This window comes from Pimephales promelas, chromosome 20 (genome assembly GCF_988280905.1).
Source record: "Pimephales promelas chromosome 20, fPimPro1.hap1.1, whole genome shotgun sequence".
NCBI lineage: Eukaryota > Metazoa > Chordata > Actinopteri > Cypriniformes > Leuciscidae > Pimephales > Pimephales promelas.
In genome coordinates, this window is record NC_142788.1 from 26,230,698 (window position 1) to 26,245,557 (window position 14,860).

Here is a 14,860-nt window from a genome sequence, read left to right on the forward strand (position 1 = left end):
CACTTAAAACAACTGAAGCTGACACTTGTTATTTTGTGCTTTTTGTGTACTTGTGATTGTTAGACTTCTAGACTGAACCAAAATAAAGAAACTCAAGGTCACAGCTCGCTTCCTGTTACCCATGAGGCCAACCCAAGTTGTTTATTGTTGCCAAACTTGTTTTTTAAGGAAATGGATTTCAACCAAGAGTACTCTTTTCGGCAAAGAATGAAATGTTTATAGTTTGTGTCCATGTGGATATTATCGACCCTTACCCTCTAGATCTTAACCTGTAAAAAAAGTTAATTACGTTATACATACTATAGTGATAACAGTAAATCATGCATAATTACGGTTATTACCCTAACCGCAACTCCATAGTAAGTACATGTACTTAATATTACTCAGTACTTATTTGAGTAACTGTCACCTTACCAATAAAGTGTAACCAAGTTTGAAGTTGCCAGTTTTTCTCGTTCAAAATTTCACATTTAATTATTTAGTGTTATTTGCTGTAATTTTCATCAGTGTACCTAAATATATTTTTCATTAATTTAACAGTTAAATGTTTAAAAAACTATTTATATTATTTGCTTATTATTATTTACTAAATATTTTAAATGTAAAAACAAATTTTAAAAATATGAAATAAATCTATACTTTTAGTAATACACATAAATGTTTATTTATATAAATATTTAAATGCTTTTGAAATCACTGTTTTGTGTATGTGTACGTATTTCGCATATGATCACCGTGTGTGTGTGTGTGTGTGTGTGTGGCATATATTGTGTGTGTCTCCTACCACAGGGGCACTTTGTCTAGGTTGACACTGGGATTAGCATAGGAAGGTCCACCTGGAATACCTATGTACAGAGGACACAGAAAGACCAGTTCAGTACAGAAACACAATACCAGGCAGGAAATGAGCAGCATCTACTGATAACTGCAGTCGGCCTCTACCTGTCCCTCCATCAGCAGCCATCCGCCCTCTGCCTTCGCATTGTGATGCAAATCAAGTCCCTGGCTGGAGAGCTGATAAGGAGGCCTCTCATTTCAGAGCGCTTTGTTTCCCTAACAGAGGAGAGCTTAGCAGAGAGGGCCTCCGGGCTGACACAAGAACCCATCCCATTGTGCACCCCGGGAGAAGTGTTGACTGATATTTGGGAAGAGGTGTTAGAGGGAGGGAAAGCGACCGGGTTTTTTTACGGCAGGAACCGTCTCGGGTTGTTGAGAGATCCTGATGGATTTTTAGCCCCCTCCCATTCTTTTTTTTTATCCCTAGCTACTCAGACGGTGTCAATCAGTAGCCGTTTCTTCACGCCACATGCAGTTTGCGGTGCTTTTCAGGCGCTTGTCATTACCAGCATATTGCCAGTATTGCTATATAAACAAACGAGTTCACGCTAGTTTCAGGGGAGAGCCTGATCCTGCTGTGCAACATTTACTTCAAAGCATATACTTAGTATTCAAAACACGTATGTGTTGAGATAGCACACATGTTGGGGGTTTATACAGGAATTATAACGTTAACATGACCTATTGTGTTTTGATAGCCTTTTCGCGTTAGCTCTTCACTCATTGGGATATTAATGAACACTAGTTAGTGTTCCCAAAATCATGAAATATCTAAGCTAGATCATACTCTGACAAAATTCCTTTTGCGCACTTTAAAAAGAATAAGAAACTTGACATTGCACATTAGTTGGGAAGCAAATGTCACGCACGTTGCTTGTTCAAATGCGATTAGCTTTTTTTTTTACTGCATCATACAGTATACTCAGAAAGCTTGTGTATTTCTCATTCTCACTTGAAGAATAAGTGATTTGTTTGTAACCATGGCCATGAACAGAAGGCCCTACTGTATGTGAGCTCGACCTTAAATGGGACTATTCGCCTCTCCTCGTTCACCCCCTCCACCCTCGTCCCTTTTTCTGTTTTCTATCAAATTCCTCTTTTTATGCCCCCTTTTCTTCTTTTGAAGTCTCCAAACTCTTGTAAAAAGCCAAGCTGGTGGTTTTTGCTGAACCCTGTGGTGGGACGGAGAGGGAGGGGTTGTTGGTTGAGTTTAGGCTTTCCATTGAAGGTAGCTGAGGAAGGTGGGGCAATAAAAGTTAGCAGTTTAGAGCCTCCCTGTTTTTTTTATTTTATTTTTATGATTGGGCCTTTTTTTTTTTAACTAGCTCAGGCTACAGCTGGTGGTGTGAATGGCAGCCCGAGGTGTCTGAGTCTTAATAAAGACCCCGCCAGCCGGGCTAGGGCCTCCAGTCCAGCCATGAGACCACCTTTATAGGCATAGGTTACGAGCAGGGGCCTCTATTAAAACCTAGCAGGACTGCACTGAGGAATTTAAGGCCGGGAAACAAGAGAAAAATAGGGTTTTGTGTGTCAAGCGATGGCAAGAGTAAGGGGTGGGGGGTTGGATTTTGACTGACCAGAAACTATTTGGCATGTGAAAATGTTTTTTAAAAAGTCACAATAAAGGAGTCCACTTAAAAAAAAAACCTTTTACTTACCCCCATGTCATCGATCTTTCTTCGGTCGAAAAGAAATAATGGACTTCAATGGGAACCAAACGGTTCAAGGTCCAAATGAGAGTTTCAGTGCAGCTTCGAAGGGCTTTAAACGACGCCAGACGATGAATAAGGGTCTTCTCTAGGACCCTTCGAGTCATGACTCGAAAAAAGATTAGTTCATTTTGATGAACGAGTTTGAGCTGGAGAGTCACGAACGCTCATCACAGAACAGAGCAAGGCGAGCATTTGTGCTTATAAAACTTAAACTTTATTTATTTTTGAAATGATCGATCGTTTCGCTAGATAAGACCTTTATTCATCGTGTAGTGTTGTTTAAAGCCCTTTGAAGCTGCACTGAAACTCTCATTTGGACCTTGAACCGTTTGGTTCCCATTGAAGTCCATTATATGGAGAAAATCCTGGAATGTTTTCATCAAAAAACTTAATTTCTTTTCGACTGAAAAGAAAGATCTTGGATGACATGGGGGTGAATAAATAATCAGCAAAAGTTTTCTTTAAAAGTACTCCTTTAAATCACCTTTATTTATAACGAACTTAATAAAATACAGATTGTTTCAAAGCAATTCTAAAACTAATTTGATTCAGCTATAAAGCAGTGCTACAGAAGACCGTGTCATCATTCAGATCAATTCAGTTGTTGTGGAGAATGTGTTTAATATTTTGATCTGGTGTGATATCTCAAAGTCATGACTTTCAGTAAGGATTGACATCAGAATTAGTGTGACTAGTCCTTCCTGTGTGCAAGAGCCCAAGTGCAGGGTGGAGATTTCCCCCCAGGCTATGTGACATAGATGAGCAACCTGTCTTATCGGCTCCGCTTATCTGTCGGCTAGTGTTAAACTGTTTGTGTTTTCTTTTCATTCCAGTGTCAATCACCAGCCTAATCCCCTAAAATCCTGACCCCCTAAGGACGGGCCAGGCTGGTGGGGGCAGAATTTGAGGGAGATGAATTCTACAGACATGTTAACTAGATTTGACTTTTTACCTAGTCGGCAGATGCTTCTTATACAATAACAGATTTAAAAAGCAGTGATGGGTAGCGCCTTGTGTGTTTCTGCTCGGGGGCATCATTAAAAAGGTTTAGCGAGGAATCATGATGGTTTTCAAAGCACTCGTGGGTCTTTGAAATCGGATACGGTTTAAAAGGTTCACGAGAGAATCTTTTCTTCTCTCCATGTGGCGTTTAATATCTCCCTCTCATTAAATCCTCCTGTGTTGTGTAAATAGTGTGAAGTGATGTGATTAAGCGAAGCGTCTGATGTTTTCTTTTCTCTCCTGTTGATCTCTCTTCAGCGGTGGAGACCCAGAGCACCAGTTCGGAGGAGATGGTGCCCAGCTCCCCTTCTCCACCACCTCCGCCTCGTGTTTACAAGCCCTGCTTCGTCTGTCAGGACAAGTCTTCTGGGTACCACTATGGTGTCAGTTCTTGCGAGGGTTGCAAGGTAAACAGCAGAACTCCCGTCGCCTGTGGCCTGGCAAATCTCATGTTTTTCATGAGGCTGTTAGACAGACACTTTGTCTTGATTTTTGGCAAAAATGTGAAAAATACAGAGAAGCGTGGAGCTCTCAAACATTCAAAATACTTGAATACAAAAAAAAGTATTTTCGAACCAGTAAGAAACTTGTAGTGCAAGGAGCAAAAATGCTTATGAAAACACAAAATGTCACTTAAAAAGGATACAGTTGTGCAGTATCAGCGTAATGTAATGTGATGTAATATGAGTAATGTGAACAGCAATGAGAGGCAATGCAATAGTCATTTTTACTGTTTAAAATGATACTTGTTGTACTAATTTCCACTGTGGTGAAATACAACTATAGTGAAGGCTTATTGCTTTTAAAGGATTAGTTCACTTTAAAAAAAAACTGATCATTTACTCACCCCCATGTCATCCAAAATGTCCACGTCTTTCTTTCTTTAGTTGAAAATAAATTAAGGATTTTGATGAAAACATTCCAGGATTTTCTCCATATAATGGACTTCATTGGGAACCAAACAGTTCAAGGTCCAAATGAGAGTTTCAGTGCAGCTTCAAAGGCTTTAAACGACGCCAGACGATGAATAAGGGTCTTATCTAGGACCCTTCGAGTCATGAGTCGAAAAAAGATTTGTTCATTTTGATGAATGAGTTTGAACAGGAGAGTCACGAACGCTCATCACAGAACAGAGCAAGGCGAGCATTTGTGCTTATAAAACTTAAACTTTTTATTTATTTTTTGAAATGACTGATCATTTCGCTAGATAAGACCCTTATTCATCGTGTAGTGTCGTTTAAAGCCCTTTGAAGCTGCACTGAAACTCTCATTTGGATCTTGAGCCTTTTGGTTCCCATTGAAGTTCATTATGGAGAAAATCCTGGATTGCGTTCATCAAAAACCTTAATTTCTTTTTGACTGAAGAAAGAAAGACGTGGACATCTTGGATGACATGGGGGTGAGTAAATTATCAGCAACGGTTTTTTTTAAAACTACTCCTTTAAATGTAATAATATTATGTGTTCAAAAAAGTTTCTCAAGACCTATTTTAGTTTCAAAGTTAAAAAACTTGACATGACATCTTATCAAAACACTGAAAAAAAAATGTCAAGCATATATTTAAATACAAAAACAATTTAACGCATTCTGTGTGAACAGGCCTATTTAGTTTCATTAAGCTGTTTGCAGCAAATAATGATACGTTTTTGGCATAATATCAATATTCGATTTATTTAGGTATAAGGGCCGTTTCATCACTTTGACTTTTCAGATTTTTGACCATTTATATAACAAAAGCAATATTACGTCAATAGCATAAGACAGTTCTGGATCAGCAACTTTGAACAATATACTGACAGCTTGTGTAAGAGAAATGATAGGAGAGGAAAGGTGGTTGACCTACTCTTCAGCTGACCTACTAACACTCTCTCTCTCTCTCTTGGATGTCTGTTGTAGGGTTTCTTCCGTCGCAGTATTCAGAAAAACATGGTGTACACCTGCCACCGTGACAAGAACTGCCAGATAAACAAGGTCACTCGCAACCGTTGCCAGTACTGCCGGCTGCAGAAGTGCTTCGAAGTTGGCATGTCCAAGGAAGGTGAGTGTTCAGGTCTCTGCCAAGCACGTGAGCGTATTGGTCTTCGTCCAAGACCCACATACACAAATATAGACATGGGACAGGAGACAGACGGGGACACACTTATATAGGCTAGACACACAACCCAGAGACACACAGACAAATTTAGAGTCATGAGACTTGAGACCCGGAGCACTGGCATAAACAAACTGTAGATGACTGTAAACTGCCAGTCAAGACACAACAGAGAAATAAAAGTTCAAACACAAACCAATAAAGCTGGTTAGCACAGAGGTTCGAGCTCAACATGAATGTTCACTTCACAAATGGGTTTCGTGTCTGCAATTTCACCCACATCAATCCATCCACGGTAGGTGTGATTTCTTTGGTAGCCTTTCCTCTAGGCACTTTATTACTTGGCACTAACAGATTTGTGTTGTAACAAAGACAATAGCCCGAGGTTGAAAGAGCGAGTCTGGGGCATGTGTTTGTTCATTTGCCAGGGTCACGGCGATGATGTCACGAGGAGAGTGGCACATTGGCCCTCTATGTGTCCACTGGGACATGTATGTGTGCGTTTATATGTATGGGATGTGTGTAGGGGCCGGGATCACATTGTGCTTTTGCTATTACTGGATATCCTGAGAGGAAGGAAAGAATGGGGGGGGGGGGGGGGGTTGCGAAAGAAAGAGGGGAGGGGGTTTAGGGTTGGCAGGGCTGCTCTCCCTTGGGTCAAACTCACCAAAACACCCACAGTGTCCGATCGAGGTAATTTTTCCATGTGTTAGTGATTACGTGTAGGATTCGGTATCCTAATCTGGAGAGATGCGATAACACAACAAGGCCCTGTTCCAAATGGCACCCTAAGCACTAACGGTCTTCCTTCGAGTCGCACTTTAGGGACATAACGGTGCTTTGACTGTCGAGAAGAAGTTGGGCTCGGCAAAAGTGTGCATTGGGGGCGCATATCGCTCGCAACCCTTCTGAAACCTAAAAATGACAAATGGGACACCCTAAGGTCTCATGGACTTAAGTGTAAGTCCACAAGACCGAAAGTGCATATGAAGTGTGCCGTTTGGGACAGGGCCCAAGTGATAAATGCTATCTAAGTTAAACTGAGTTTGTTCTAACAGGTGACAAGATGAATCTTACAAAACCTGTCAAGAACATCACCTCAAAATCAATGGAAAAAAGTAAATTATATTTTACATAAATTTTATACAATGAAAGTATATTTTTTGTAAATATATATAAGTCTATTTTTAGTGCCATTTTAATGACAAGAAATCACATTTTCTGTTGCAATTATGTATTTATGTTATTACAGTTGTGGTCAGACATTGGTAAATACGCTTGGTAAATATGATCAAAGAAGTTGATGAAAATAAATCGGAGTTGATCTTTCATTAAAAAATTTCACACAAATCGAACCTTTCATTGAGTAAAAAAAAAAAAATTAAGTACAGAATGGGCACAATTATTGGTACCCCTAGAAATTTTTATGAGTAAAATATCTATGGGAGTATTTTTTTTTTTTGCACTCCAGGGTGACTATGAAACTGTACAGCCATGACTTTCTGTTTCACAGGAATCTAAATGAGGAAACACAATGGCCAAATCCACTTAATCATCCATGAGTAAATCCAAAGAATAGTTGTGATGTGCAGCAAATAAATTGTTGAGCTTCGCAAAATATAAAGTGACTTTAAGAAAATAGCTAAAGCACTGAAAATTCCCATTTCCACCACCAGGACGATAATTAAAAAGCTCCAATAAATAGAAATTTGATTAAAGAGGAAGAGCAATTATGGCATTATGAAAGAGGAAGTGTGTCTATATCGTCTTAATGCACGGTGAGGAGGAAAGATTCACAGGTAGAGGAAAGGATCACAGATAGAGAATTGCTGAAAATAGTTCTTGGGATCTTGGGATCTGAAAGCTTAAACAATTATAATAATTATTATTATTAGTATAAACAAATAAATAATTCAAACAGCAGCTAATCACAAGCTGTTTTGGAGGGTTTCAAGAAAAATCCAAAAACAAACTCCAGCGTATTCCATTGTCAGGCACGACAGAAACTTCAAAGGGGACTGGATTCTGTGGTCAGATGAAACAAAACAAAAAAGCCCGTATTGGCAGCAAACCCACCAGATGGGTTTGGTGCACACACAGATAGGAAGCACCCCATGCCCACGGTTAAATATAATGCTGGATCGTTAATGTTGTGGGACGATTTTTCTGCTGGAGGTCCTGGACATTTAGTTCAGATTGAAGGAATCATGGATTTGATCAAGTTCCAACAAACAAAAAAACCCTGATGGCCTTTTCTAGAAATCTTATAATGAGTTGGGGATGGATCCTCCCTCTTGACAGTACATCAAAATCAACACAAAAATGTGTCACTGAGCATAAAATGAAGCTTATGACCATCATCCCAGTCCCCTGACCTGAACCCAATAGAAAATGAATCTGGTAAACGGGAGTGAAGAACCACCAACATGGATCTGGGAATTTGGAGAGATTCTGTATGGAGAAATGGTCTCTGATCTCTTGTCAGGTGTTCTCCAAACTCATTAGGCATTATAGGAGAAGACTCAGAGCTGGTATCTCGGCAAAAGGGGGTTGCAAAAAGTGTCTATTAGAGAAAAACATTTATGTCGTAATGAGATCCCCCCCTCATTTTTAATTGTTGTGCTTTAAAAAGTTCGATTTTTGTGATTTTTTAAAAAGAATTAAAGTTTAGATGGATTGAAAATACAGATTTATTTTCACAGGCGTCTTTGTTAAAAATTTACCAAGGGTACCAATAATTCTGACCAAGACTATGTCACGTTGGTTTCTGTTTAAATTTATAATTTAAATACATGATTTAGAATAGTCATTGTATTGTATTTAAAAAAAAATCATTAATGAAAAGCACAATAGCTTATAGAATAAAAAAAAAGTATTTTATTTTTGGTGTGAAATGTAAATTAGACATGTCAGCCAACAAGACTTTTTTTTTGGTAACATAGTTTTGCTGAGTACCTGGTTAGCAAGTTTAAAATCCTTTTCCTCATATTTGTATATTAAGCAATATGTTGCAATGTTCCTGGTTAGACATTCTGAAGAATTAAACCCGATTAAATTATCTGATGTTTTTTTCTGGCACATCACTTTGTAAAGTTGCACATCCAAGTGCAAAGATCATAGTTTGGCAGTTTGTGAGTGAACCTGACTTGCTGGAGAAGTATTAAAGAGCCTCTCTTTGTGACTTTCAGCTGTGCGCAATGACCGAAATAAGAAGAAGAAGGACGTGAAGGATGAGGTCGTTCCGCCAGAGAGCTACGAGCTGAGTGGGGAACTGGAGGAGCTGGTCAACAAAGTGAGCAAAGCACATCAAGAGACCTTCCCTTCTCTCGGCCAGCTGGGAAAATACACCACAGTGAGTGTTTTCTGAAAATGAGCGAATCTGTCAGCAATGGAATGTGGAATTTATTTATAGCGGTGTAAACTGACCATATCTGATGTAGTGTGATAAACATGTTCTTTAATTTAAAGGAACAGTGCACCCAAAAGATAAAAATAGTCATTTACTCAATTACTCAATCCTTTTGTTTGTTGTTGTCTTTCATTATAATTCATGTAAATAAGCACCGGGGCACCAAAATGACCAAAAAAAAAAAAAAAAAGATTCATACATCTATCATAAAAGTGGGCCATATAATTCATGTGCTGTATTCCAAGTATTATTTATTTATAAGGTGTGAGGAACAAATTAGAAATTAACTTTTTTTTGTACATTCTGAAAATGTTCACCTCGTGTTCCATTGGATAATGAGTCAAATTGTTTTGGAATGACATGAGAATGAGTATATAATAAACAATATGAAACAAAAAAACAATAAAAAAATAAGAAGTGTCAGTTTTGATTCCATGGTGACATCAAAATATTCATGCATAAATATATTAACCTCCTCTTCTCATTTTCTTTTCATCAGAACTCAAGCTCAGACCACCGGGTTCAGCTGGACTTGGGCCTATGGGACAAATTCAGTGAGCTTTCAACCAAGTGCATCATTAAAATTGTGGAATTTGCCAAACGCCTTCCGGGCTTCACCACCCTGACCATCGCAGATCAGATCACCCTCCTTAAATCAGCTTGCTTGGACATTCTAGTATGTGTGCCATCCTTAAAGAAACTCACCTTAATTCAGACCATGCATCTACAATGTCACATTCACATAATATTTTACTGTCTGTCTCTTGTAGATGCTGCGAATCTGTACACGATACACACCGGACCAGGACACGATGACTTTTTCAGATGGACTGACCCTCAACCGGACTCAGATGCATAACGCTGGCTTCGGCCCGCTCACTGACCTGGTGTTTGCCTTCGCTGGTCAGCTTCTGCCCCTTGAGATGGATGATACAGAAACTGGCCTCCTCAGCGCCATCTGCCTAATTTGCGGAGGTATTACACCATGCAATTTTGTTGCAACACTGATGCCATCTAGTTGAAGCAACAGGAAAAGTGAACTCGTGAACTTCTAGACTTAGAATACATAAATCGTTTTAAGCACCTAGAAAATGTATGGTGGCACTACTATACTGATATTAACCTCTTTCTCTTTAGACCGAATGGATCTTGAGGAGCCTGAGCGTGTAGATCGTCTGCAGGAGCCCCTGCTGGAGGCTCTGAAGATCTATGCGCGCCGCCGCCGACCCAACAAACCCTACATGTTCCCTCGGATGTTGATGAAGATCACTGATCTACGTGGCATCAGCACCAAGGGTCAGTTTACTAGCCAAAAAATAGCATTACTAGATGTAAAGGCTGCGTTTTAAATTAAATAGTGAACTTATGGCATTTTCATACCAAGAGAGCCAACAGAGAGCCAACAACATATTTGCGTGGCCCTCTGTGTGAACGCCATTGGGGTGCAAAACCAATGGCGTTCACACAGAGGGCAACGCAAATATACATGAGTCTCTGAGAAAAGTTTGCGTATTTAAACAAGCAAAATCCAAAACTCATTTGACAATAAAGATGACAGAATACTCATAGTTTAATGGCAAATACACTGCTAAAAAAGTGTGCAAATGGAACAATGGAAGGAAAATAGTATCCAGTTATATAATATACACTTGCACTATCATTCAAATTCTTGTCTGATTTGACAATTGTGCTGCTTTATATTTAGTGGAACCTTGAATAGAAATGAAAAAAACAGCATTTAATTGAAATAGAATTTTTTTGTAGGATTCTAAATGTCTTTACTGTCACTTTTTATCAATCGAATGCATCCTTGATGAATAAATGTATTCATTTATTTTGAACAGTATCCATAGAGCAAAATAAAAATCAACTTACATTGTGGGGGGATAAGTATTTTTTTGCACATTTTTTTGCACCTTATGGGGCCCAAAGTAAATTGTCGACAAAAAAATGGTGTGAAAATCAGTTTGAATAGGCTTTCACTCTCTGCATTTTGAACTCGCTACCTTATTTCTTACTAACATGTAGATGACACCAACCCTGACAAGAACTGTTTGTGTACAACAGGAGCAGAAAGGGCCATAACTCTGAAGATGGAGATCCCGGGCCCCATGCCTCCTCTCATCCGAGAGATGCTGGAAAACCCAGAGGCCTTCGAGGACCAGACCGAGTCCACGGAGAAGAAACCAGAGCCCGAACCACCCGCTCCTCCACCCGCCCTGCTCACTATGAAGAAAGAGCAGGAGGACGAAGACGACAGCTGGGCCACAGAGAACGGCAGCGAGCCTTCACCGGAGGAGGAGGACGACGATGACGACGATGGGGAGGAGGAGAGGGGCACAGACAGTGACGGAGAGGCCTGGGCCGGCCAGGAACCCAATGTGGACGTGTCCAGAAAGAGCCATGGAGGAAGAGCTCAATGAGGAAGCTTTCTCGTTCCAGGGCAAACGCAGAGCCTTACCTGTACAGACACTCCTAACTCAGGCCACTCGGTCAACGATGAGAGACATCAGTGAGTCGATTTGAGGAAACTCGCATAAAAAAACCTCTTCTCAGGACCTCTCCCGCAGAACGAGAGGGAAGGCGAAAGACAAAACAACTGGCTTTTCAGACTGCCGCTTTTATAAAACTCGTTTGTTTGCTTTGAAAAGGAGAAGCCAAATGGACGTATACCATTAACAGCTGACTTTCAACGGGTTCAAAACAAGTTCTTTCGAAAGAAAATACAGGATGAAAACTGAAAATGCTTATCCTTTGTTCTGTTGTTGTTGTTATTGTTGTTGTTGTTGATGATGATGCTTTCGAATATCATTTTGACTTTTTCAGCCTTGAGATAGTTTGTTCTCTTTACATTTTATGAATAAGCCCATACATATATATATATATATATATATACCTTCATATATATATGTTTTTTTTTTATCCTGTATTCTATTTTCTTAGTTATGTTATGTTTGGATAGCTTTCCTGGGCAGACCTACAGAAAGATAATCGGATTGCTATAACTGGCAGACCTCTGCTGAGTCTTTATCCAGCTGATTGGTTGGGTTCTTGGGCACTTTGGCTCAGCGTTAGATGTCATTGATAATCAGTTCAGTGGCAGGGTTTCTCCCGTCGAATGATCCGTGTTTTTAGGGGAATGCCATTACGTATCGGCTTTCATTACGTCATATGATTCGCTGCCAAATGAATGGTGTGTCTGTGCCAAAGTTTGCAGCTTGTAGGGTTCAACTCCTGTCAGGGAGCCCATTTCCACATGTCCATTACCTTCAAGTCTCTGCATCATGCGCATGATGTCATACTGGACCGGTTTCACTCAGAGCGCTCAGGCTGAAGTTATGCAGCACTCGAGTCAAATTAAAAAAACGGCGAGCACAATGTTGCACGTGTCATCGCGGGATTTGACCTCATCGGAATAGACGAGAATTCAGGATAGCTACACAAATGCATCTGGACGATTTTCCGAATCTCATGTATCATGATGAAATGCATACCTGTACTAACACACACACACACACACACACACACACACACACACACACACACACTTGAAAAGCATGCTTGTTGTACTAAATATATTCAGAACTCTTGCTATAAAAAAGAAAGAACATGAAATTCAGACTCAGGGCATCTCTGTAAGGACCAAACGCTTGCTCTAGAAACAGGCAATATTTATGTGTTAGGTTATAGAAATCCCGCCGTGTCACCATGAACTGAAATAATTCATTGCAGAACTTTCATCTTCATCTTAGAAGTAGATTTGGTGGGTTTTTCTTTTTCTAATTTCATCTAATATTTTAGTCCATTTTATTGCCAAAAACACACAGTATGCAATTTGGTGGTCGTCTGCCACTGAACATTAAAAGGTATCAGTCTCAGTCAAGCAATACGACTATGACCAGAACTCAGCTGTGTGTATGTGTGTGTGTGTGGGCGTGTGTTTGTGTGTTGAATGTGAGGATGGCTGCACTCAATAAGCTGTAGTGTAGTACATTGTTAAATGAATGTCATCACGCTGGTGCTGTCAGAGTGTGTGTGAGCTGTCATACTGACCTCTTCTCCTTCAGAGTTGCGCCACAGCCACACGTAAAGCAAGCGGAATGTTGAGATTAACTCTTTGTCATATTTTTCTTGTTCTCTTAACTTGGCTAATGTATTGTCAGTCCTTTTGTTCGTGTTCAACAAATTGTTATATAAAAAGCCATATAAACAATAAGAGGCACAATAAACTTTTTTTTTTTTTGAGAAACTCTCTTTCGCTCTCTCCTTGTCATTCATTTACTGTACTTTAATTCATCTAGGATACACTATTGGAATAGTTCAGCCAAATATTAAAACTCTGTCATCATTTACTGTCTTTCACTGCCATTGACATGAATCTCAAAAAGATATTTCACAACAAAATAAAGATTTTAATTAGCTTCAATTTATGGCAATTGCATTACAAAATATAACTATGATGTATAATTCATTACAATTTAATGTTTGTGTGTCCATCCAATCATTGAAAATCTACATGTATATTTAAAATGTGTAATCGTGTAAATATATACACACTTATATTTAACTCCCCTGTCAGACTTTTTGCCAGCCACTGCTAGCATTTTTGAACATTTTCACAAAAATTGGTCCCCAGAATATTTTCTTCTATGAATACCTGAACATGTATTTCTAAACAGACGTTTTGCTTAAAAAATGCAATCAACACTTGAGTGTGGTTAAGTTTAATAAAAAAAAAAAGCAATATTTTGAGCTAAAAGCTGAGAAAATAGCGTTTTTTTGTCAATGGCTAGACCTACAGGCAGAGTACAGTCCCAGCTTGTCCTGGGTTGACATTTCATTCGGTAACATCAGGCAGTTAGATTTATATTCTGTTCAATGTTAAGGTTTTTAATATGTATAAAAATATGCATCTGCTTATCCACCTTGATTTATTGTTTACGCTTACATATGCTTATCACTTGTTTTTGCTTCTTTGTTTCTTGTGTAATAGCGACCCCTACCGTATAACAGCGAAAACACAGAATGACTCAAAAGAGTTACATGCATAAAACTAACATTTAAATGTATATTTAAAAAGTATTTCTAGTCTGTAAATACACTTTTTAAACACACATACAGTTTTAAAAAAAAATACTTTTAATTCAACTTGCCGCCATCTGACTGTCGTGGTGTGACTGCACAGCCAGAGATTGGACGAGGGGCTAGTGTGAACTGATTCAAAAGATTCAAATCAATAGGATTAATCTATTCTAAATTCCCAATTTTCATATATTAGCAATACACAATTTATATCATAGTGCAAAACTGGTTTCATGTAGCCTAAGTTAAATCTGTGGTGAAATTAAATTGACGGGTCTGAAAATCCGTTAATGACGTCAATCAGCTACGCGTCATCATGCATCAAGTTTGAAAGCGGGAAGATGATCCTAAAACTAAGCTGCAGACAAAGGTAGATTTTGATGTGAATAACGACCGCAATTTTGGTCTGTACTTCACACAGAACTATACTTATCGTTAGAAGATTTGAAATATAGTGTAGTACGTTCATTAAATGTTATGTTTTCTGTCCTTTTTCGAACTTGATAGGCCCCGGTCACGCTGTTCTACGGAGGAAAGAGGAAAGCAGTTTATTTTGTGTTTTCCAGAAAATTATTCTCGTCTTGAACGACACGAGGGTGAGTAAACGATGGCCGAATTTTGGCTGACATTATTCACAGTGTGAATCAGGAGGAAAGAAACATCCAAATCCGCAAGCAGGAACGTTAATTCATCCAATAGAGGGCGATCGCGCACCACAGATTTGCT

General features: G+C 39.2%; 1 protein-coding gene across 6 annotated transcripts in view; it reads left to right on the forward strand.

Annotated features, from left to right (window-relative positions):
* rarga (retinoic acid receptor gamma a) overlaps window positions 1-13,306 on the forward strand; it is a 79,165-nt gene extending 65,859 nt beyond the window's left edge. For 4 of the 6 annotated variants that reach the window (XM_089124619.1, XM_039652571.2, XM_039652570.2 and 1 more), the window contains 8 exons: window positions 3,810-3,958; window positions 5,448-5,589; window positions 6,702-6,761; window positions 8,832-8,995; window positions 9,552-9,728; window positions 9,823-10,027; window positions 10,190-10,348; window positions 11,120-13,306. In XM_089124619.1, coding sequence (XP_088980745.1) covers window positions 3,810-3,958; window positions 5,448-5,589; window positions 6,702-6,761; window positions 8,832-8,995; window positions 9,552-9,728; window positions 9,823-10,027; window positions 10,190-10,348; window positions 11,120-11,475 — 1,412 coding nt within the window. In that variant the 3' untranslated portion in view covers window positions 11,476-13,306. The remainder of the gene's footprint in view (window positions 1-3,809; window positions 3,959-5,447; window positions 5,590-6,701; window positions 6,762-8,831; window positions 8,996-9,551; window positions 9,729-9,822; window positions 10,028-10,189; window positions 10,349-11,119) is intronic. The other 2 variants (XM_039652573.2, XM_039652575.2) reach the window with 1 other exon arrangement.
* Window positions 13,307-14,860: the final 1,554 nt, after the last annotated feature.